This window comes from Rhinopithecus bieti, unplaced genomic scaffold (genome assembly GCF_001698545.2).
Source record: "Rhinopithecus bieti isolate Rb0 unplaced genomic scaffold, ASM169854v2 scaffold_13029, whole genome shotgun sequence".
NCBI classification, from domain to species: Eukaryota; Metazoa; Chordata; class Mammalia; order Primates; family Cercopithecidae; genus Rhinopithecus; species Rhinopithecus bieti.
This window is the reverse complement of record NW_016807982.1, coordinates 900,785-924,462: the sequence shown is the minus strand read 5'-3', so window position 1 is coordinate 924,462 and position 23,678 is coordinate 900,785. Positions and strand designations below refer to the sequence as shown.

At 47.3% G+C, this 23,678-nt stretch overlaps 2 protein-coding genes across 12 annotated transcripts in view; one reads left to right on the top strand and one right to left on the bottom strand.

The window, feature by feature from the left end:
• The window catches only part of PHC2 (polyhomeotic homolog 2), a 115,897-nt gene that overhangs the window by 87,035 nt on the left and 5,184 nt on the right, over window positions 1–23,678 (top strand). For 8 of the 9 annotated variants that reach the window (XM_017884514.1, XM_017884513.1, XM_017884518.1 and 5 more), the window contains 5 exons: window positions 15,460–15,662; window positions 17,346–17,475; window positions 18,174–18,288; window positions 19,400–19,541; window positions 20,433–20,709. In XM_017884514.1, coding sequence (XP_017740003.1) covers window positions 15,460–15,662; window positions 17,346–17,475; window positions 18,174–18,288; window positions 19,400–19,541; window positions 20,433–20,709 — 867 coding nt within the window. Of the gene's footprint in view, window positions 1–6; window positions 56–15,459; window positions 15,663–17,345; window positions 17,476–18,173; window positions 18,289–19,399; window positions 19,542–20,432; window positions 20,710–23,678 lie in introns of those variants that run through there. The other variant, XM_017884521.1, reaches the window with a different exon arrangement.
• The window catches only part of LOC108537280 (uncharacterized), a 27,874-nt gene continuing 19,874 nt past the window's right edge, over window positions 15,679–23,678 (bottom strand). The window contains exons 1-3 of one of the 3 annotated variants that reach the window (XR_001887748.1): window positions 18,909–19,369; window positions 17,789–17,952; window positions 15,679–16,503 (exon numbers count right to left, since the gene is read on the bottom strand). Coding sequence is in view for 2 of the 3 variants with exons in the window: in XM_017884524.1 (XP_017740013.1) it covers window positions 16,088–16,503; window positions 17,789–18,158 (786 nt within the window). In the remaining variant the exon portion in view is untranslated. Of the gene's footprint in view, window positions 16,504–17,788; window positions 18,166–18,908; window positions 19,370–23,678 lie in introns of those variants that run through there. The other 2 variants (XM_017884525.1, XM_017884524.1) reach the window with 2 other exon arrangements.

Here is a 23,678-nt window from a genome sequence, read left to right as displayed (position 1 = left end):
CGGCCGAGGGGCTGCGTAGGCCCCGCCCGGCCAGGCCCAGCCGGGCCCTGGACAGGTCAGTGCCGGGGCGGGGGAGGGGTTCTCGCCAGGAGGGAGGCCGGGGGCCGCGCTCGCCGCCCTGGAAGTCGGGCACCGCCCTCGGTGCCCCTAGCGGCCCGGGCCTACGCGGCTGCCAGGCCGTGCCAGTCGCGGCTCTCGCCCGCTTGGCGCCTGGGAGGTGCCCTGTTCCCCTGCCTCACTCGCCTGGGGATCCTGCGCGCCCGTCGCCCCTGGAAGCCCTGTGTCACCTCGGCGCGCCGCAGCTTCCGCGTCCCCAGGCCCCACACACCCCACCCCAGCCCCGACCTAGGACCGGTCCCCCGCCGCTGCGACTTCCCGGGGACGGACGGTGCGTTTGGGGGCAAGACTGCTGGCATCTGCCGTACTTTATTGGTGGTGGACTCCCTATCTTGGAGGCGCCTCCGGCTTCGCTGGAGAGTTTTGTTTTTAATCTAGTTCAGTCTCACGAGGTTTTTAATTGGATAGAAAGGGACAAGCTGTTCTGTGTCTGTCTTCCATTTTTAGAAGAGCGTTTTCTCTCCTTCTGCCAAATGAAGGTAGACTATATTTGTTGCTTCTTTACATTGAAATCGGGATTTGTGAGATTCTCTATTTAAACTGAAGTCCACAGACAGGGAAATAATTGGCCCAAGGTCAGATTGCAAACCAGTGGCGAAGCTACCATCTGAACTCCTCAGCCCTGGGCCCCAGTCAGTGCCCTGCTACAGCGCACCCCCACCGGCCAACCCCACCCCCACCCCCCGTCTTCCATAACCTGAACTGATCTCACCCACATAGTTTCGGTTCAGATCAACTTTCCTTTCCTTCCTACTCCATACCTGCGATGTATACCTTCATGTGCTGTGTATGGAACACACTCTTCTCATCTTTTTCTTGCCTTACAAATCAATGACAGTCTTCCCCTCGGGTATCTCTCATGTTTGATCGTTAATCCCCTCTCCATTAGCATATTGGGCCCAGAGGATCCCTTGCAAAATAAGCTACCGACCTAAATCCATCATATGTCCCTGATTTTTCTAGGACAGCCCCAATTTAAACTATTCCATCCCATTGTCTATCAGCCTGAGTATCTCCATTTTTGGTTTAAAAAATAATGTCACTTTGTACCAGAGCCTACTGACCTAGCCTTTTCCAGCCATTTGACTCTGGAGCATAACTGGGTAATCCAATTACCATTCACCTGGGATTTTTCTTCCCCGCCTGAGTCAACCCAAATGTTGGAATTGCCAGGATTTCTAGGTCAGCATGAACATTACAGGCTAATGAGGCAAGGAAATTCCTTCTTGTTCTTGTATATCCTCCCACCTCCCCCACCCGCCCATCTATTATTCTGGTACAGGGCAACAGACCTGTGGCAGACCCTACTGATGAGGGTTTAGGTTTAGGTCACAAGGGATGTAGGGCTTTGCATCGTTTTGACTTTAGAACAGAAAGTACCTGACTGTGCTGGTTATCGGGGCAAGAGGCTGTCTTGAATCTGAAGATAACAGCACAGCTAAGTAGTTCTGGTTTCATTCAGTTAGACTTAACATACTTTTATTTGGCTCCCATTTAAGGTAAAGTACTGCCCTAGGCACTGGGGAATATCAAAGTGATTTTAACAAATAGCTCCCAACATCTGGATTTACATTTGGGAGTACTCACACTTTCTAACCAGCTGAAAAACTGTTTTCCACTGGTGATTTCTGCACCCAAGTTCCAGTCCCTGCAAGGCGGGAACTGGAGCCTCTGGCTTGGCTCACTCACAAGGGCGGGCTTGTTTCGCAGAAGGTCGGGCAGATGGGGAGTGGTGCTCTTTTGGCACCTGCTCTTTCCAGGCACTCTTCATCACATGAGCTCTGCCTCTCAGCCCACCCAAGATCTGTTTCCAGGCTCGTCCATGCACACAGGGAAGAACAGACATCTTTTTCCTCCAGCCTTAATCTTGAGAAAGGGGGTAGTTTCTTAGTCCACTTTTCTGTTGTACTTGAGTCGGTTTCTCAGTTGTCCAACTATGTTTTCTCTCCTGTTTTCACCCCCTTCTTATTTTCCCCAAACTGTTCTTTACTGACATGTGGCACATAGGTGCTTAATGAATGTTGGTGTTTCATCATGTCCCCACCTCCTGGCCCTTTCCACTCTCTCCCAGGTCCTGGGTTAATTTTTAATTTACCTTTGTCAAGCTCACTCCATATATGTTATTTACTCTTCCCTCTGAGTAAAGAGGGACCTCCAGCCCCTTTTCCTTCTGTCACAGTCATCATTCTCCTGGCTGTGGGTCTCATCAGCCATTGTTTCTGCATTCTCTGCCTCCTTCAGGGAAGAAGAACCTCTTAGGAAGGTGCTCTGCTGCTTCCCCAGACATATCTCCTCTGTCATTAACTTTCTAGTCTAAGCTGACTGACCCTGAGATTTCTCTTCCTGCCACCAAGCCCTTCCCTCAGCTATGACCCTGTGTCTGTTACTTGCTCTGGCTCAGCCCCAGAATCCACTCTTTTTCAGACCACATCCTTTTTCCTGTGTTACTCATTTCCTGTCTCAGATACTTTGGATACCTTGGTTCTGATCTTTCAGGGGGAGAGGGCGTGTTAAGAGGAGTAAGTAGATGGTCAATCTTACACAATTGAACTCTTCTTACGTCTGGCCTTGCATGCTCTTACACAGGCTGCCCCCTCCCTACGTTTTCTTATATAAGGAAAAACACAGAACACCATTATTGTCTCAGAATTAGGAACCCCTACTGGTGTGCTTGTAGGTGTTTTTTGTCTACTTTTCTCTGTTGTGAATGTGTAAAGGGGATGACCTGACTGCCTTAGACTCTTCCCCTAAGTCTCTGTCCTCCCTTAGGCTGTGGACCTCAGGCAGGCGTTCAGTAACCATTTACCAAAGTTCCCCCACCTCCTCACTTTCATCCAGCATGGATCAGCAAGCCAAAATAAAGTTTAAAAAACCTAGGGAATAGGTTGGTGGCTCCAGTTCCTCTAATGCTGCTCATCATTAGCATGGTATTTACCAAGAGTTTTTCCCTTTTCTTGAGTCCATCTAAATTTACATTAAACTTCTCCCAGCTGTTCAATATTTAATCTCCAGACAGATTTAGTTCCAGCCATAGAAAGATTCTCTTCTGAAAAGACACCTACTGGAGATGAGAGTAGGGAAATGAGAATGAGAAGTCTTCATAATTGATAATTTCTCTTTTATTCCCTTTGTTTTGTACCATTTTGCTCCTGGAAGATGATGATGATGATGATGATGATGATGATGATGAGGATGATGATTTTCTGTGGTCAGGAGGAATCTCACAAAAGTGGTTGTAGAGAGAGGCTTTTGTGTACCTCTCAGGAGGCTGTCCTGGAGTGAGGTCTCCCTCTGAGCCTGCCCACCCTCCCCACCTCCCCACAGTCCCCAGCCCTGTGGGAAAGCAGGGTGAGAACTGACTGCGTTATGCAGTCTACTCTGATGGGGACTGATGACAGAAATGGCTCTCTCTTTGGGAACTTAACACCTTGTTTCATGGAACCCAAAACTAAACTACCCCTCAAGATGGGAGTCTGAACACATAGATTTATGCCTTAAATGTTTTTAGGGCATGGTTTAAACTATGAGTCACCAGTTAAAACCCTTTTTGAGTATGTTTTCTGTTTTTTTTTAAAAAGTTGCCTATTTAAGATAACTACTTATTCACAACTCAAACAGAGGTAGGCTTCATTTGAAGCACTGACTTCTTTAAAATTTTTCATTTGAATTACTAGCCACATCAGAACACTGATTTGATATTTCTAAAGATATTTGGAGGCAAACCATCTTTAATTCTGCTTTATGATGTGGATATTTTGGGAATTGTTAGGAAAGTAATCAACCATTTGCATATCCAAGACATAATTATTACAAATTCTGGGTTTTTCCCCATCAGTAACAAAAGTCCAGTATAATTGACATGGTCAAGAAATGGGCTATTTTATAACAGTCAAGAATTATACAATTTAGAATTACTAGTTTTTGAAGAAATAAGTATGCTAAGGAACACAGCATATAATTTAAGTCATAAACTGTTGCTCTGAGATTCATTGTAAGACCATGTAGACCAGCATAGAAAACTTAAAGGTTTTTTTTTTTTTCTTCTCCTTCCAAATTATTTTATAGTTAGTGAAAAGGATATGTTTTCCTATTCTTCCAATTTCCAAATGATACTTAGGTAAGTCCAAAAGAAGAGAACATTCTTTCTACATCTGGTAAAGACATGACTGCTGTTAAGCGCAGATTGCCAGTGCTCTGAGATGAATCCAGATGTTGAAGAGAGTCCCAGTTTGCTATTATGACTTTCTTTAAAACATAAGCAAATGTCTGTTTTTTTTTTTTTCCAGATGATTGTCTTCTTAGCAGTGAAATGTATTATTTGTATTAAGAAGAGATGACTGTTAGATGCCATGCCATAACCAACTCTTCTCCAGTAGATTAGGAGGACCAGGCCTGATACTGAATATTGGAACTGTTGGCAAGAAAATGAAAGTTCGTGACTGCTTGAGTTATTTTTAAAACTCTAGTTGCATGGCTGTTATGTCTCAAATACTATATAATTATCCCTAGTTACTGGTATCTTTAGCATATTTGAAACCATCCATATGTGGCCTAAAGCCACACAGCTATATTAAGACATTTTTGAACAATCAAAGCAAATGACACTTTAAATTAAAACAAAACTAATACGAAGCAACTACTTCAAAAAAAAAAAAAATTGGGACCAGGCACGGTGGCTCATGCCTGGGAGGCCGAGGCAGGAGGATCACTTGAGCGCAGGAGTTTGAGACCAGCCTGAGCAATATACCAAGACCTCGCCTCTACAGATAATTAAAAAAAAGAAATTAGCTGGGCAGAGTGGTATACGCCTGTGGTCTTAGTTGCTCAGGAGGCCGAGGTGGGAGGATCGCTTAAGTCTGGGCAGTCAAGGTTTCAGTGAGCCGTGATCATGCCACTGCACTCCAGCCTGGGTGACAGAGCAAGACCCCATCTCAAAAACAAAAAATTAAATTAAAAAATTTGATTAAATCCACATTTTGAGGCCTCCAGTAATCAGTATTAATCTGTTCTGTCAGTTGACTGGTGGCAAAATAGGGTGACTGGAAGCTTAGACAAGGGTTATAATGAGGAAAGGAGTAATGTTTCCATAAGCAGAAATGATCAGTAGGACTGATTTGCAAGGTATAGAGTATGTAGTCCATAATATAGGTAGGACAACTGAGGCTTAGTGTTCCCTCCTGCAGCCTCCCCCAACATGTATCTAACAATATTGGTGATCCTGCAGTTGAGAACCAAAAAAAAATAGTCATCATATTGGGGAAAATGGCTGCCTTTCCCTGTTATCAACCTGAAAATAACTGGAGAGTTTACTAAACATTTCTAGATTTCTTTTGTATACTGGTAGAAATCCATCTTCCATTAGTTTATCTTTAAACTGGGTTTATTTTTAGCCTTTTAAACTAATTTCTTTTCATAGGCTAAATCATCTGGCATTACAAGTTACATAAATTTAGTATTTTCTAGGTAAAACAGTGCTTCCTTTTATTTGTCTCAAAGTTAACTTTTTTCTGGTTTCTAGGATTCTTCTGCACTGTCTGCTTCAAACCCCCTTTATGAAAAAACTGCATAGAAAGAGAATCTGGTGCTTGTCTTCTTGTCCTTTAGATTAATAGCCATTGAAGGTGACTTGAGACTTTGCTTTGCCCTTCTGTTACGTTGCAGTCACAGTGGAGGTAACATTTCTTCCTGAAGCCTGACCTCAAGAGTACAAGGACAGGACTCCCGGCATAGGCCAAGGCATCTGAGGAACACAAACCTCAGATACCTCAGTTTGGGCCACAGAAAGATTAGCCCTGCTCTGGGGCTATAAGAGTCCAGACTCAGTGTAGAGTGAGATTAGGATGATTTCCTAATCTCACGGGTCTCAGTGACGTTGGCACTGTGTCCAAGCTCAGCCTAGTCCAGTGTGTTATGTCGGCATTACATTATTTCATCCTCACCACAGCTATATGTAAGACAGATATAAGTACCCCATTTCATAGATGAGGAAACGGGCCTAGAGTAACTTGCCCGGCATTACAGAATAGGATTTAACCCTAGGGTCTTTCTTTTTTTTTTTTTTTGAGACAGTCTCGCTCTGTCGCCAGGCTGGAGTGCAGTGGCGCGATCTCGGCTCATTGCAGCCTCTGCCTCCCAGGTTCAAGTGATTCTCCTGCCTCAGCCTCCCAAGTAGTTGGGACTACAGGTGCTCGCCACCACACCCAGCTTTTTTTTTTTTTTTTTTTTTTGTATTTTTACTAGAGGCGGGGTTTCACCATGTTGACCAGGATAGTCTCGATCTCTTGACATCGTGATCCACCCACCTCAGCCTCCCAAAGTGCTGGGATTACAGGTGTGAGCCACTGTGCCTGGCCACCTAGAGTCTTTCTAATCCCACAGTCTTAACTGCCATGTAGTACAGCTTCTGCGTGTATTCAGTGCCAGGCATTTTACATATATAATATTTACTGAAACCTCCCAGACAGGTAGGTAGTATGAGCCTTGTGGTTACAGATGGAGAAACCAAGACTCAGAACAGGCAGTGAGTGCTTGAAGTCACACAGATAATCAAAGATGGACCAGAATGTGAGTCCAGGTCTGGTCTCCAGGGCCCATACTCTTACTACTCTGCCGTTCTTCCTTTTATCTCCCCTGATCTTGGTGTATACTGTAGAACCTCTTCCATTGGTTTTAGACATTTTGCGTTTTGAAATCATAGCATGGGCCGGAGCACTATGATGTGAGACTATCCAGAGCACTATGATGTGAGACTATCTGGGAGCCCTCGACCCTGGCATTGGATACCAGTGGACTGGCCTCCATCACCAGGGCTAAGTAGAACTCTTTGAAAACTCCTCCCTGACTCCCTGCAGCCAGGGCCAGCTATTATTCCCTGCTGTGTTGACCTGGTGGAAGTCACTCTGGTCCTGCAGGTGCTGCTGCTGAGTTTGAGCTCAGGCCCCTCTTGCAGTCCTCAGCCTGTGGGCTGGGAAGCGTTCAAGCAGCTGTTTGGAAATCCCCCACTGCTCCCGTTGTCCTGCACTGCATGGGGTGGGGGGAGGGTGTCTCTTCGCTCCATTGATTCCTTCCTGCATAGCTGGGGGTGGCAGCTTGGAGCACATTCAGCTGTTTACAATTCAGCTTATGTACACTTTAGCTGGGGATTGTGGGTGAGTCAGAAGGGCCGTTCTCTTTGCCTGTGTCCTGAGAGACAGCATGAAAGTCAGCTGTATGGTAATGGCTGCCAGCAAGGGAGGAGCCCCCTCCCTGCTAGATGCCTTAACTGGAGCTGGTCAACCCAGATGCTTAAAATCCAATAAGCTCTCCAAGCCTTTCAACCCAGACCCAGCAAGGGCATTTTGCAGTGACGCTGAGGGCAGGGCTAGAGGGTCCCCTGGCTCGGCCTCTCCTTCATCCTGCTGGCCAGCCCCCTGCAAGGAACCCAGGTGTGGATCTCAGTCATCCTCAAACTGAAAAGCTCACCACTTTTCTCAGCAAAGAGCCCCATGGGGTCCTCCTGTCACTGCTGTGTCTTCCCTTCTCTGGGAGAGGTTCTTCAGAGGAGGTGTGAGGGGCAGGGCAGTGGTGGCGTCCGTGTGAGGGAGCCACAGCCTGCTGTGTCAAGGCAAGGAGTCCTTGCCCTCTGACAGCTCTGTCCTTAGCAGATTTGAAAAAGTTGTAGACACTGAACGTTCCCCCTGCCTTCTGCTTTTCAGAGGACCCCAGGTGGGAAGGGTCTATAATTTTCCCACCACTAAGAGCTCATTTTGTGCATGTTTTATAAGATACTGTTTTCCAAATAAATGGCATTTGCTCTTGTTTTATTCTAAAATGTACACTTTTACAATCTGTACTTGAGACGCACACATAATCAATGTGTAAATTCCTTGTGGGGGAAATGGGTCATCTTAACAACTGATCGCATTTTAGAATTTGGGAAACATGGTAACATGGTATTAAATAATAGCGTGTTTTGCCCTCCAGAAGGTATATATACGTGCTGTTTCCTTTTCGGCTTCTTGAAATATTGAATCCAGCTTGTGCGTCCTGATTAACTAGATTCAAGGATCCGGCTTAGTCCTCCAGGAATCCCAATTTGGGAATCACTCATCTAGATCACCCTGTGCTTCCAAACCCAAATGCTCCAGCCCACACGTGATATCTGGCCTCTGCCTCAAAAGGTCCCAGAATACAGTTTACATGTCCTATCCTCTTTTTCCCAAGTGTCCTGGTGCTATCCATGGCTAATCAGCGCAGCTCTCCCTCCACCTGTGTGGCCCACCTGGCAAAATCTAAAGCACTGGGTTCTAGTATGGGTTTTGCCACTGCCTGCCTTTTGTGACCTTGGGTAAATCACCTCACCTCTGAGGCCAAGTTTCTTCATCTAGGACATTTAAGATGTTAAACTCAGGGCCCTTCTAACTTTAATCCTCTGGGATCTAGTGCCCTGTGATCCAAAACAGTCACTACCCACCCCCTCCCCGGCCCCTGTCCCTAAATTGGGAGGAAAGCAATCTGTTTATCTGAGTCAGGTAATTCACAGTAAAGTGTGAATGACTGTAAGATGTATACTTGCATTTTAAAGAAATTGTTAACCAAATGAATCTCTAATTAATGGACTCTGTCAGGGTCCCAGATAGAGCTCAGCCTGCCTGTTCCCCTCCCTCCCCCCCTCCTCCCCCCAGCTCCCTCTCAGTCACTTTTCTACCCTTCACTTACCCCGCCCCGGGAGTTAGGTGTCAACAAACTGGTGCTTGTGAAATCTCTTACCTTCCTCACTTTCAGAGTGGCATTAATTTCTTTGGGGGCCCAAATATAACCGAAGAAATTGTAAAGCGTAGCCCCAGATCTTTCCATGAGGACTGGGCACTGTGTCCTCAGCTTACCGCACTGCAGTACGGCCTGTTGCTTGGACCAGGTGTGTGCTGTGTTTGCTGCTGTCTCCTGGATATGGTTTAACTGGGCATCACTCTGCAGTGCTCCACTGAGGCAGTTTCTAGAGCAAATGGTTCCTTGGGAACCCTTCAGTCTTCACCCTGGCCACATGGCTGGGCCTGCTGAACACAGCACAGTGAGCATGACTTCAGTGCTGGGAGCTTGGAGGGTGTGCTCTGTGTTTTATAGGTGACCTCGTTTTGCCCTTTGTTGAGCAGAATTTGTTGTAAGAAGATGATCCATGTTATCATCTACTCTGCTTCTTTAAATTCTTTATTCACTTCATGAGCTCTGTCATACTCCTACTGCAGCCAAACAGTAAATAGAAGTCTTTTAAGTTAAAATACATACTCCCTTCTCATGATAAGGTGGAAATCAGCCATTGACCAAGCTGAGGGGGTAGAAGGAGAAGCTCTGTTTGGTCTCCATTGCCTTTGAAGCCAAGTCTTCAGGCTATTTTAGGGTCAGATAGGATGAGTGCTAGGCCATCTGAAATACCCGTTGCAAGTGTTAGTACAGATTGAGCATCCCAGATTCAAAATGCTCCAAAATCCCAAACTTTTTGAGCACCTACATGATACTCAAAGGAAAGGCTCATTGGAGCGTTTCAGATTTTTGGATTTGGGGTGCTCAACCAGTAGGTATAATGCAAATATTCTAAAACTTGAAAAAATCCAAAATTAAAAACACTTCTGGTCCCAGGCATTTTGGATAAGGGATACTCAATCGAACATCAGAACTGGCTCTGAAGTGGCCCAATTGTGCCTAACTGGCAGTTAGCCTGACGTCTGTCCTTAGCAGGCTGGAGAGCCCATCTGCTCTGGACATCAACCCACTGGTCCTAGGAGCCTCCCTGCCTCTGCCTCTAGAGGTCATCCTGCCTTGGCAAGTGCCTGGGTCTGGCAAAAATGTTTCAAAGGGGACAGGGAATTTAGAGGTCTGCCTATACCTCTCTTCTGCTGAGGAAATCCCCACTGTCACAGGAAGACATGGGCCAAAAAGCTCTTATTCTTCATAATCAGGTACCTAGAAATGCCGCTCTGGTAGGCAGGTCCCACCAGCCTAGCTGCTCTCAAAATATCATAGCTTCAGAAAGCAATTTGTAAATCTCAGCTAGTGCCACATTGCTTATCTTGGCACTAGGCAGCCCTGTACTCTTTATGTAGACAATGAAGACTGAGATCATGGACGCCACACATTCCAGTTTAATGATCATTAAGCACCTATCATATTTTGGACATGGGGTTAGCCCCTGAAGATCTTGAGGTGACTGAGTGAGTGGTAGCCCCCTGCCTAGAGAAGTCTGCTTTGCTTAGGAGGCGTGACCAATCCCAAAGCAGATAATTTCACAAACAGGAACTGAGTGGTCATTCCTGTTTTATCCCACCCCTGTAAGGGCTGCTTCTACCAGAGCCTGTGAATGAGACCAGAAATGAGAAACAGCCTAGAAGTTGACACATATGTTAGGCAAGACTCCATGGAACATGCTGCTCTGTTCATTCTGACCGGAATACTTGGCCCTTTGTGGTCAGTGTCAACTAAAGGCCAAGATTCTAACTCCTCCTTCCCCCCACTGAAGCCTGGCTTTACTCCCCTCCCCCAGCCTCTCCCACCCGCCTTATCCTGCCTCCGCCTTTCGGTTTCAGGTGCCTGACTGTATACAGGCATTTGAGACCTGTGGGAATCCCGGGCAGCACTTACAGCCCCTGAACTGGTCAAGGGAATTGAGTAAGGAACCAAATTCAGAGTATTTCTTTGTCTCTTTTATCTGGCCTCAGGGCCAGCAGGGCAGGTTTCTGCAAGTTTCCCTGTTAAGCTGCTTTCCCCCAAAAGCCGCAAAGCAGTCTGGGAGAGCAGAAAGCAGATTAAATTAATCTCAGTGTGCTGAGCTTGGCAGGGGGCGAGATTCTGTTTGGTCATTCCAGGAATAGCCCAAACTCCTTTGTTACTAAAGCAGATGAGGAGCTATTGGCCTACAAGATGACTGCAAAGCGAAATAGCTGTGAACCTTTGTATATTCATAAAACACTCTCCCATCTGTCCCTTGGATTCTGTCTCTCTGTTGATCTGCCCTGGGTTACAATGGGGAGTGATAGTTTCTAATGTGGTGCAAGAGTTTTTTAGTGTGTTCTCTCTCTTAACAAGATATTTTTTTAAAAAAACAGCCTCAAATTCCAGAAAGTTTTGCTTCCCAGAGTTAAGCACTGGCTCTGTAGCCTTTGAGCTAGTGACCATATCTGTTCACGAATGTATCTGGCATGAGGACAGAATCTGACCTCAAGAGTAATCTTCTGTCTCGCAGTGAACATTAATAGGCATAGATCTGAGATAGGAGGGGTGACACGGGCAGGGAACTCAAGCAAGGATAGAGGGATCCCATAAAAGACAAGGTCTGAGGGGCTGTTTTCTGATGAATATCAGCGCAAGAGGCAGGAGGTGGGAGTGATCCCAGAATTCAGAGGAGAATGGATTAATTCCATGGAGGAATTCATGAAACTGAAACAAGGGCATTACCAATTACTTTCTACCTATGCTGTCAGTCAGAGGTGTGACTGTCTTTAAAGCAAACACAGAAAACCAAAAATCTTACTAACCAGATCTCTTACATGACTACACCTGACAGATGATGCTTAGTATTGACTAGGTACATGATATTAAAAGATGTAGGCAGAGAGGGCCTAGGATGATGAATTTGTAACCTTTTTATGTAAGAAATGCTTGAAAGAACAGAAGGGATTTGGCCTGGAGGAGAGAAGATAAGACTGTGGTCATGAGTGACGACCTTCATGACACCAGGAGCATTCTCAAGCATTTCCTCCTAAGCTAGCACGCGCTGCCTTTCACTGGCTCATTAGTCCTCACAGCAGCACTCTGAGGTAGGCGTAGGATCCTTATTTCACAGCCAATGGAGCCAAGGCTTAGAGAGGGACAATGACTTGCCCGTAATTTACTCAGTGATAGAGACCAGTCTCTAAGCCAGGTCTAAGCCCATGTCTCTGCCTGTTAGACAAATCTGATTGGTCTTGTTTTCTGTGAGTTTAAGGAACAGAATGAGGATAATTGGGCTGAGATTAATAGAAAGACAGATTTTGGGCTCATTATATAAGGAATCATTAATGAGCCATCCAAGGTGGGAACAAACTGCTTCCAGAGTAGTGAGTTTGTCACTGGAAGTATTCAAATAAATGCCAGAAAATCATTGGGTGGGCATATTATAGAAAATATTCAAGCACTGGTAAGAGATCAAACCAGACTTCCAATCCTGTAATTGTATAATCTGCAGTTCATTATCGACTCATTGGGGAATATTTTACCAGGCTGTAATTGGAAGGAAATAGCCATCATCTAAAAAATAAAATTTTAGCCTTCATAGTAATCTTTCTATGTTAGTAATTCATTTTAAATAAAATAGATGTTTCTTAGCATATTAACCTAAAAGCAGGGAAAATGTAATTGTGTAAAGGCAGACTTAAATATTTAAAATTTAAAAGCACAGAAACTTAATTTGATTGAATCATCAACTCATTCCTCCTAGTTATTCATAGATTGTGAGGGAAAGGGGTTTTTTCTAAGTTCTCAAACACGGATGTGAGGGGCCATCTGGCTGCGACACCTGTCACCCCGTTGATTGGCAGAGTTGATTCCGCTGATCTGGCTGGCTAGGTGTCCCCTTCCTCCCTCACTGCTCCATGTGCGTCCCTCCTGAACCAGTGTTCTGGGTCAAAGAGGACGACCATCCCATACAGGAGGGCCATCCCTCAGTCAAGGGCATACGAGTAGCTGCGTTCCCCTGCTAGAACCTCCAGACAAGCTCTCAAGTTCTCAGACACCTTTGCAGTTGGAAAGACGAATTCCAAAAGAAAGGAAATGTTTCCATCTCTACAGAAAAGCCAAAGCTGTTTAAAAACCTTCTTTCGGCCAGGCGCGGTGGCTCAAGCCTGTAATCCCAGCACTTTGGGAGGCCGAGACGGGCGGATCACAAGGTCAGGAGATCGAGACCATCCTGGCTAACATGGTAAAACCCCGTCTCTACTAAAAAATACAAAAAACTAGCCGGGCGAGGTGGCGGGTGCCTGTAGTCCCAGCCACTGGGGAGGCTGAGGCAGGAGAATGGCGTAAACCTGGGAGGCGGAGCTTGCAGTGAGCTGAGATCCGGCCACTGCACTCCAGCCTGGGCGACAGAGCCAGACTCCATCTCAAAAAAAAAACAACCTCCTTTCAAGTGAATATAGGCACTTAATGGAAATTTTCTAACTTACTGGTATAACTGTGTCTCAAACAAACAACAAAAAAAAAATCATTGGTCCTTTCTCTTAGATGGCCCCTGCTCAGCTCTGAAGTTTATTATGTAGCTGAATTATGGAGGACTGAGTAGTAAAGACATGTGTCATAGTCAACTCTTGTTCATTAAAGAAGGTTTATCCTGGTTTAGTTAGCATTAGAACCACTAGTAAGAACATGAGCTTGAGGCTGGGTGTGGTGGCTCGTGCCTGTAATCCCAGCACTTTGGGAGGCCGAGGCAGGTGGATCACCCACCTCAGGAGTTCGAGACCAGCCTGGCCAACATGATGAAACCCCATCTCTATTAAAAATACAAAAATTAGCCAGGTATGTTGGTGCACGCCTGTAATCCCAGCTACTCGGGAGGCTGAGGCAGGAGAATCGCTTGAACCCAGGAGGCAGAGGTTGCAGGGAGCATAGGTCACGCCACTGCACTCCAGCCTGGGTGACAGAGTGAGAATCCATCTCAAAAAAAGAAAAAAAAAATGAGCCTGAGTGGACCAAGACCCATTGTGAACCAGTTATAAACCACCTTTTCTTCCCCCCCCGCCCCCCGCAAGATGGAGTCTTGCTCTGTCGCCCAGGCTGGAGGGCAGTGGTGTGATCTCAGCTCCCTGTAGCCTCCTGAGTTCAAGCAGTTCTCCTGCCCGAGCCTCCCAAGTAGCTGGGATTACAGGCACGCGCCGCCATGCTTGGCTAATTTTTGTATTCTTAGTAGAGACAGGGTTTCACCATGTTGGCCAGGCTGGTCTTGAACTCTTGACCTCATGATCCACCCGCCTCAGCCTCCCAAAGTGCTGAGATTACAGGTGTGAGTTGCCGTGCCTGACAATGTATCTGTTTTGACTTTTCCATACTGTATAATTAAGCACAAGCAATTCCTATTCTGTGGTGGTACTATGGATCTTTAACATGAAATATGAGCATCTTCATAAAGTTTTATGCAAAGATACTTAACAAGTGTGCTGAAATCATTTTTAAAGTATGTATCACTCATATCCCGCTGGGCTATGCTTTATATTAATGGACTTGTTGCAATAAAGAAATGGCTTTTTCTTTCTTTTTTTTTTTTTCTTTTTTAGGAAGTTCCAGGTTAAAGGCAACCTCAGCTCACAGGGCAGTTGGTGGTGGTAGAGAACAGCCCTGGGAAGGGGGCGGGAGAGAGTTACAGAAGTGAGGAGATGAAGTCTTGCAGGTCTAAGACAATGAGACAGCTCATGAGAGATGCTGTTTGAAGTGGAAGAGAGGAAGTCCACTGTGGTGTGGTTGTGTATAGGCACCTAATCTCACTTTCTGGAGCACTCTGTTAGGTCTTTTAGGGGAAGGCTAGCAGGCCCATGGGAAGGAGAATTAGGAAAGGTTGTCCACAGAGAGACAGAGGGTCTATGATTTGGTGAGGATCAGATTAGATAAGGAGCTGAGGCCTGATTTTGAGAGCACCCAACTCAGCAGAAACAGCAGAGAAAATCTCAGCTCTGCCTAACAGCCTTCTTAGCAGAGAAATGGAATCTCTACATATTTCAATGCACTGACCCCAGATAACCTAACCAGTCTGAATAGTCAAATCTACATGATCATGTTTACTTGGGGTTCAGCCCCCACATTCCCTTGGCATCAATTTCTGGGGTTCCGTGTTTTGACATTTCACAGGGCTCTTAAAATCCCTCCTCTAAGGAACCTCATAGAAGCTTCATTTAACCTCTGTTGATCACACTGAAAGCCCTATACCTAGCTCAGCTTCTTGTCCTTGTTTTAGATGTCACCTTGAATACTTTTCTCCCTCAAACTAAGTATTAACCTTATTTGTTCAAATCAGTATCGACCAAGGTCTTAACTCCTGGAAGACAGAATTCCCGTCTGTTTAACCGGGTTAACTGTTCATAGCACGGTTGGGAAATTAAGGAACACTGCTAGCTGATTAGCTGCATGCGTTGTTGTAGAACTGACTATACTCATACTTGATGTGTCCATTGAAACTGTGCCACTTTTAAATGGGTCACTGAGGGGAAGGGACTGCTTGGTTTGCATTGTCGCTTGGCCCCACGGAAAAAGCCAGGCGCGCGCAGTCTGAGTCCTTGCTGTCCCTCCCTGGGCATGGACTCTGGTTCTGATCTCCCCTACTTTGTTTTCCTACTCTCTCTCATGCAGAGACAGGGCAGGGCATTGTTCATGCACTGACCGACCTCAGCAGCCCCGGCATGACCTCAGGGAACGGAAACTCTGCCTCCAGCATCGCCGGCACTGCCCCCCAGAATGGTGAGAATAAACCACCACAGGCCATTGTGAAACCCCAAATCCTGACGCATGTTATCGAAGGGTTTGTGATCCAGGAGGGGGCGGAGCCTTTCCCGGTACGGACTACTTCTTTTCCCCTTTTTTTTTTAAGTATATTTTGGATGTGTCTTAGAATATTTTTACATTTCCATGTAAAATTTCTGAAAATGTGAACAATTTGCTCTTTCCTTGCTAACTTCCTCCCCAAAAGAATACAGAGCCATTTCTTTCTAGGATTATCTTTCCAAGGTCCAGAAGGGGCGGGTCAGTGATCAGGAATGATTGGCAAGATCCTTGGTTAGAAGTTTCCACACACAAACTCAGGTGTATCCCTGCCTGATGATGTGTGAACCCTTGGTTAAAACAGACTTCACTGTGGGATATTTGGTGAGAGATGATGGGCTTTGGGAAATTAGATTTCATTGAGTTTTGAATGCCAAAACCTCTGAATGGCAAAACTTCGGTCAGTTAGGAACAAAAGAAACTGCACAGAACAGAATTCTCAAGATACGTATATCAGAAATGAATGTGAGGGAACAGGGTCACAACCTGAAGCTTGTTTTCTGGGGACAGAGCCTTGAAAGGGGAGTTGAGATTGAGGGGCAGTCAGAAAGGTCACAATGGGAAGCCTAAGACTAACAGGAAATATCCAAGAGCCACGAAGATGGGTTATTAGACCAAAGCACCCAGAGCTGCTTCTGTGCATTGTGGACTGGAGACAGTGGTGCTGCCCTGTGGGTGTGGAGGAGTCCAGAGCCAGGGGCACACCAGCCGCTGTTTTGATGAAAAGTATCTGCCTGTTGGAGAGACACCTTTCTGGGATACCATCTGCCTTTTCTTCATTCTTTGGTTCCATGAGTGGTTTGATTAGTCCCCAGAAGATGCAGAGCTTCATTAACTGAGATGGGTGAACTGCTCCTGTAAAATGCCAAAAGACACACAGCTTCTTATCTTCTTCCCCACTGGAGGTTGTCCAAGGCCAGTGGCAAAGAAATCCACCTGGAACACCTGAGCTAGAAGTGGCTCTAGCTCTGTTACATCCCTTCCCTGTTAGACTGGGCCTCCTAGAGTAACACGAGAAACCACCTGATCTCATGGGGTGGAGGCAGATTGCATACCACCCCCAGCATCGCCCTAGAGTTGGTGCCACGTGACTGGCTACCAGGCTGCCTAAACAAAGGCCATAAAACGAGATCCAAACATGTAAATAAGCTGCTCTGGGGTTCTGACAACTGAGAGGTCATTGGCTCTATGGCCCAGGGTCTGTTTTTTCCTGCTGTCCTCTGTGGCTGCCTGTACCTCTGGCTTGGGTCAGGCATTGGGGTAAGATGGAGAACAGTGAAAAGTCAGAAAACGGGTGCTGAGTCTCTCTCTTGCATATGTACAGCCTCACACAGACTCCACTCTGTCCTTGCCTGGAGATGTGTGGGCACTGGGTCTTGGTGCTTGATCTGGCACTGTGGGAAACCTGATCTCAGCCTTAGACTCTTATTGGAATAGATATTTTCCTATCTCCTGAGCCATCTATTGGTCCCGGACAGAAGCCATCCCTTTACTTTGCCCATTAGCATCTTACCTCGTGAGCCAACTAGCAAAATAGGGCCTTGAGCCCGGCACACTTGGATGATGACATGGGGGAAGGTTTGAGGAGGGCTGGTCTCTGTGCCTGGATACATTATACATGTAATTGTGATGAGGATGGATAGCAAGGAAGCCTCTCCCACCTGACCCTCATGGCCTCCATGTCACCTGTCCTCTAGGTGGGACGCTCGTCCCTGCTGGTGGGGAATCTCAAGAAGAAGTATGCACAGGGGTTCCTGCCTGAGAAACTTCCACAGCAGGATCACACCACCACCACTGACTCGGAGATGGAGGAGCCCTATCTGCAAGGTGGGCATCTCAGACCCTGAATCTCTCAGCCTCCCAACGTGGCTGGAGAGGCAGGCCTCCCACACTTCCTCTCTTGGTGTCCTCAGAGGAACCCTGAGCCAGCGAGTCTGTAAACATTTCCCCCAGCACCTCGGCCTCCTTCCCTCAAAAACAGGGATAGGGGAAATCAGGGGAACCATGTGTCCTCTGCTCCCCAAGTCCCCCTCCGGCCAACCACAGGATTCCAAAAATGGCTTTTCCTGTGGGAATCTTTGGCAAGTTTTAGGCGTGATTGTAGGAGCGGCCCCAGGCAAGTCCTGCCCTTCGTCCCTACCTTGAGACTGGGGCCACGGCAGCCAGCTGCATAGATCAAGGTGGGGTGATGCCAGCGGAGCAGCTGTGACAGCATCCAGAGTATTTCCTGGGGGCTCCTGCTTTCTTCCACAGTCATTTGATGCTGATTCTTCCCCACCTGTGTTTTGCCTCAGACTCAGAGCACTTGGAAGAAAAAATGTCAAGTATACAAGGGGCATCCCCAGACAACCCTTGAGTACATTCCAGGGGTGAGAACCACTTTCCACGCTAGACTGCTGCTGCATGTCACAGCTATAGGAGCAGGAGGACCAGGCAGGATGGAGTAGGGATGCCCAGCGGTGGGGCTGGCCACAGTGCTGCAGGAATTTCTCATTCTCCACCCTACCCATTTCTGTACTTTGCAGAATCCAAAGAGGAGGGTGCTCCCCTCAAACTCAAGTGTGAGCTCTGTGGCCGGGTGGACTTTGCCTATAAGTTCAAGCGTTCCAAGCGCTTCTGTTCCATGGCTTGTGCGAAGAGGTGAGTGGCCCCAGCCCCCTCCGTTTCCTCAGGACTGCACTTTATGTCCCACCTCCTGCCATTAATAGTCTACCCCAGGAGGCCCATAGGGGTGGTTTCTCCGGTTTCCTAGTTCCTCGACCCACCTGGAAGCAGGATGGCATCCCTAATTCAACAAGCATGAGAAGCCAGAACCCTAAGAGCAGGTGGGAGAGAGCAGCAGGGAGTCGAAGGAAAAGCTGCAGTGCTGGGCCCCACTGGCATCCATTCGCCTTTCCTAGCCTTGACAGCCCCTGCCTTGTTAGGGTAAGCCTTGCCCAGAACCACAGCTACAGCATTCCCTTGGTGAGGTCTCACCCAGCATAGAGCACTAATGGTCATCATAAAAACCACTGTCATTTCCCGAGAACCTGCTGTGTGCTAGTCACTGTGCCAGTCAATTGATACGATTATCTCATTTTCAAAATAACTCCCAAGCCAGGTATTACTACTGTCCCTTTATACAGGTTATGAAGCCAAAGAACAAAGGAGCAGTAGTGCCTCAAATGACATAGCTAATAAGCCATGGGCCTGGGGATTTAGGCTTGTCCAGTTCTAAAGCCCTGTGTGGTCTTTGTACCACAATGGAAGCAGCAGCTGACCTTGAAGCCCTGAAATCCCAGAAGAGAAGAAATCTCTAGGTCCCAGCAGAGGTGCTCTGCATGCCAAGCTGGAGTTCAGCTATCTTCAGCCCTCATTCCCCTCAGGTTGTTGGGGCAGCCAGGCCACTCCCCAGCAGGACAGTGGACGGTAGTTTCCTGGCACAGGACATTTACAGTGGAATAAGTCAGGTGTGAGCTCTCACCCTGGTCCAAGTACAGGTGTCATCTCAAACATTTTACAGACATTATCTCATGTTGTAAGACCAGTCCTAGAAAGTGAGTGGTATTAACCCCAACTCCAGATAAGGAAACGGAGGATCAGGGCTTAAGTGACTTAAACCCAAAGTCACACAGCTAGTAGTTGGTGATGGAGTTAGGATCTGAACCAATAGATGGACTCAGATTTGTCAGACAGCTTGCTGTGCTCATTGTGCCTACAGCCCATAAGCATGACAACTGCTCTGACATCCCCTGTTCCCCCGTCCCTGAAGGTACAACGTGGGATGCACCAAACGGGTGGGACTTTTCCACTCAGACCGGAGCAAGCTGCAGAAGGCAGGAGCTGCGACCCACAACCGCCGTCGGGCCAGCAAAGCCAGTCTGCCACCACTTACTAAGGATACCAAGAAGCAGGTAAGAGGTCGGCAGAGCCTGAAGCTCCATCCCCGCAGTCCCCACAGTTCCCTTTCATGGCCCTCGACACCATGGTCCCCTCCAGCTGCTGACTTCAGCGCACTCTGCTGTGCTCTCATTCCTTGTAGACCTGTCCAGTTGAGCTTTCTGCACCCCAGTAGGTCCGTTCAGTTAGACCCACGGTGCTTACAGGGTTCCCTGCCCCCTTCCTTGGCCTTGCCCCAGTATCACCCCACTTTCCAGTTTGCCTCTGTCCTTGGCTTCTGGGGCCACGGAAATGGGGTCTCCCCTGGGCTGCTCAGGTAACCTCCTGCCTTACATGGAGGGCTGGGTGAGAAGGCAGCCTCCACCCTTTGTTTTGCCACCTTTTTGCCTCCCCAAACATGAGGCCACAGAGTTCTTGAAGATCTGTACCAGGAACGTGGGTTGTTAAACATTTTTTAGCACCAGCTGTATGCCAGAAACTCTGTTAGGACTAGGCTCTAAGGACACAGTCTCGCCCTAAAGGAACTCCACAGCATGGTGTGATGTTTCATAACCTTATCTATAATTTTGCCTGTTGTTTTTGTCTTAAACCTCCTTAAAAATGGTCCAAAGCTATGGTCCAAAATGTACATACAGAAGAAATTTTACATGCCATTTCAAGTGGCTCTGTGATCACCTCCTAGAACTCACAGAGCCCTGCTTTAAAACCCGTGTCTAGAAAAGATAATTGCAGTACTGTGTGGTACACACTACAGTACTGAGAGGGACAGCATGGAAGATGCTGTTAGATCTGGGAACTCAGAAGTGTAGTAGGCCAAGTAGAAAAAGGAGAAATACCTCCTTTGTCCATCACTGCTGCTAGAGATGGTTTGTTCCCCCATCCTGAAGAAAACTCTCTGCTCCCAGCCAACAGGCACTGTGCCCCTTTCGGTTACTGCTGCTTTGCAGCTAACACACAGCCAGGAAGACTCCAGCCGTTGCTCAGATAACTCAAGCTATGAGGAACCCTTGTCACCCATCTCAGCTAGCTCATCTACTTCCCGCCGGCGACAAGGCCAGCGGGACCTGGAGCTCCCTGACATGCACATGCGGGACCTGGTGGGCATGGGACACCATTTCCTACCAAGTGAGCCCACCAAGTGGAACGTAGAAGACGTCTACGAATTCATCCGCTCTCTGCCAGGTAAGACCCTTGGAAATTCCATGTCTCCCTGGAATAGCAAGGAAAGAGAAAATGAGACCCTCCCACCACCAGGAGGATTAGGTAGTTCAGTTAATGACTCAGGTTCAGGAACTGGGGTGCAGAGATGAGTGAGATGAGCTCCCTGCCTATAAGAGCCTGCTTATATTCAGCATAGAATACAAACTATAAATATCCCATAGCTGTAATTCTGTATATTTTCTGGCATGGTAAGTGGTCTGTGTGAAATACAGAGATGATAATATAATTAACTGTCTCTCTCCTGGGAGAGATTAGGACGGGAATCAGGTAGAGTGTAGGATATGTGTCAAGAACATCAAAATTAAGAAAATAGGCCGGGCGCAGTGGCTTAAGCCTGTAATCCCAGCACTTTGGGAGGCCGAGACGGGCGGATCACGAGGTCAGGAGATCGAGACTATCCTGGCTAACATGATGAAACCCCGTCTCTACTAAAAAATTTAAAAAACTAGCCGGGCGAGGTGGCTGTTGTCCCAGCTATCAGGGGCTGAGCAGAGAATGGTGTGGAAACCGGGGAGCGGAGCTTGCAGTGAGCTGAGATCGCCACGCACTCCGCCGGGCAACAGAGCAGGACTCGTCTCAAAAAAAAAAAAAAAAGAAAGAAAATAACCAGATGTGGTGGCTCACATCTATAGTCCCAGCACTTTCGGAGGCTGAGGTGGGAGGATTGCTTGAGGTCAGGAGTTCAAGACCAGCCTGGGCAACATGGTAAGACATGTCTCTACCAAAAAAAAAAAAAAATTTAAGAAAATGTAAACTAAATGACAGTAGACAAGTATGCCTTTGTTGGATGGAGAAACTGCAGGAGGACGCACATGCAGAGGCATGAAGATAGGGAAGTCTATGGCATGGCCAGACATGGCACAGAGCCCTGCATGGTGGAGCCCTGCGTGGTGGTGAGGCCCAGGATCTAGGAGCCAGCTGTAAGAGGCAAGCCTTACATCATTCACAAATGCCTTCAGTGGGGCCTGGATGCATGACTGTTTTTCTGCCAGTCTCACTCATACACCAACCAGGTCAGGTATTCATGGCAACCACAAGCCTCTTTCTCAGAGACTGCAGTTTGGTTAAGAGCACAGACTTCTGAGTCACACAGAACTGGGGTCAAATTCTGGCTCTGTGACTTAACCTAGTATGTTATCTCCTCATCCCCAAAATTGTTACTACACAGTTGCTGTGGGTAAGGAATTCAGGAGTGGCTTCCTGGGCAGTTCTGCCTCAGGTCTCTTATGAGGTTGCAATTAAGATATCAGCCAAGGCTGAGGTCATGTGAATACTGAAGAGCTGTGGGATCTCTTCCAAGGTGCTTCACTCACGTGATTTGCCCTGCGGGCTGGCTGTTGGCAAGAGGCCTTGGTTCCTGTCTACATGGGCCTCTCCAGAGGGCTGCTCGAGTGTTCCCATGATATGCATGGCAGTGGGTTTTCCCCACAGGTAGGGATCCAAGAGAGCAAGGTAGAAGCCACTGTGCCCTTTATGATCCAGCCTCCGAAGCCACGTACTGGCATTTTCACAATATATATATTTTTAAATTTCTTTTTACAATATCTTATTGGTCACACAGGTCAGTCTTATTGTGTGAGGAGACTCACAAGGGCATGAACTGGAAAGCAAGGATTATTGGGCACCATTTAGAGACAGGCCATGTAGTTCACCATGGCCCCCAGAAATTTGTGTTCCTTCCTCATGCAGAATACCCTCACCCAACAAATCCCCAACAGTTTGGTCCCATGGCAGCATCAGTTTGAAGTCCAGGCTCTCATCGTTAAACCTAGGTCCAGGCATAAATGAGGCTCCTGGGGTCCAGTTGGAGCTCTTCAAGTATAGGTCCCCTCAGTCTGAAGATCTGAGAACTACAGAGAGAGGCTATCTGCTTACTTCCACAAACCCAATGCACAGTGGGACACACACAGGATAACCATTACAGACATGCCCATCCAAAAAGGGCAGAAAGAGGGAGTGTACAAGAGTCGCTGATCCATTCCAGTTCCGAAATCCGCTAGGGTTTATGGTGGCATTTCCTCAATTGGGACTCAAAGCCCAGGAGTGATTTCTCTCTTGGCTCAGCCCTCTGAGTTCTCCTTCCTTTTCTGTGAAAAGTAGCCTGTATTTTCAGTGTAGTCGTTTTCTCAGCCTACTTCCTGCTTTTATGTTATATTACCTTTGACTCTTTCTTTTGTTTTGTTTTTTTTTTTTTTTGAGACGGAGTCTTGCTCTGTCACCCAGGCTAGAGTGCCATGGCGCAAGCTCAGCTCACTGCAACCTCCGCCTCCTGGGTTCAAGCAATTCTTGTGCCTCAGCCTCTCGAGTAGCTGGGATTACAGGCATGCACCACCACGCACAGCTAATTTTTGTATTTTTAGTAGACATGGGGTTTCACCATGTTGGCCAGGCTGGTCTCAAACTCCTTACCTCAGGCGATCCATCTACCTCAGCCTACTAAAGTGCTGGGATTATAGGCGTGAGCCACTGCACTGGGCCTACCTTTGACTCTTAAAATGAGTAATTCAGTATTTCTTTTTTGTTTGTTTTGAGACAAAGTCTTACTCTGTCGCCCAGGCTGGAGTGCAGTGGCACCATCTCGGCTCACTGCAAGCTCTGCCTCCTGGGTTCATGCCATTCTCCCACCTCAGCCTCCTTAGTAGCTGGGACTACAGGTGCCCACCACCACGCCAGCTAATTTTTTGTATTTTTAGTAGAGACGGGGTTTCACCGTGTTTGCCAGGATGGTCTCGATCTCCAGACCTTGTGATCCGCCTGCCTCGGCCTCCCAAAGTGCTGGGATTATAGGCGTGAGCCACCACACCCAGCCAGTAATTCAGTATTTCTTAAAATAATTGTCGGCCGGGCGCGGTGGCTCAAGCCTGTAATCCCAGCACTTTGGGAAGCCGAGACGGGCGGATCACGAGGTCAGGAGATCGAGACCATCCTGG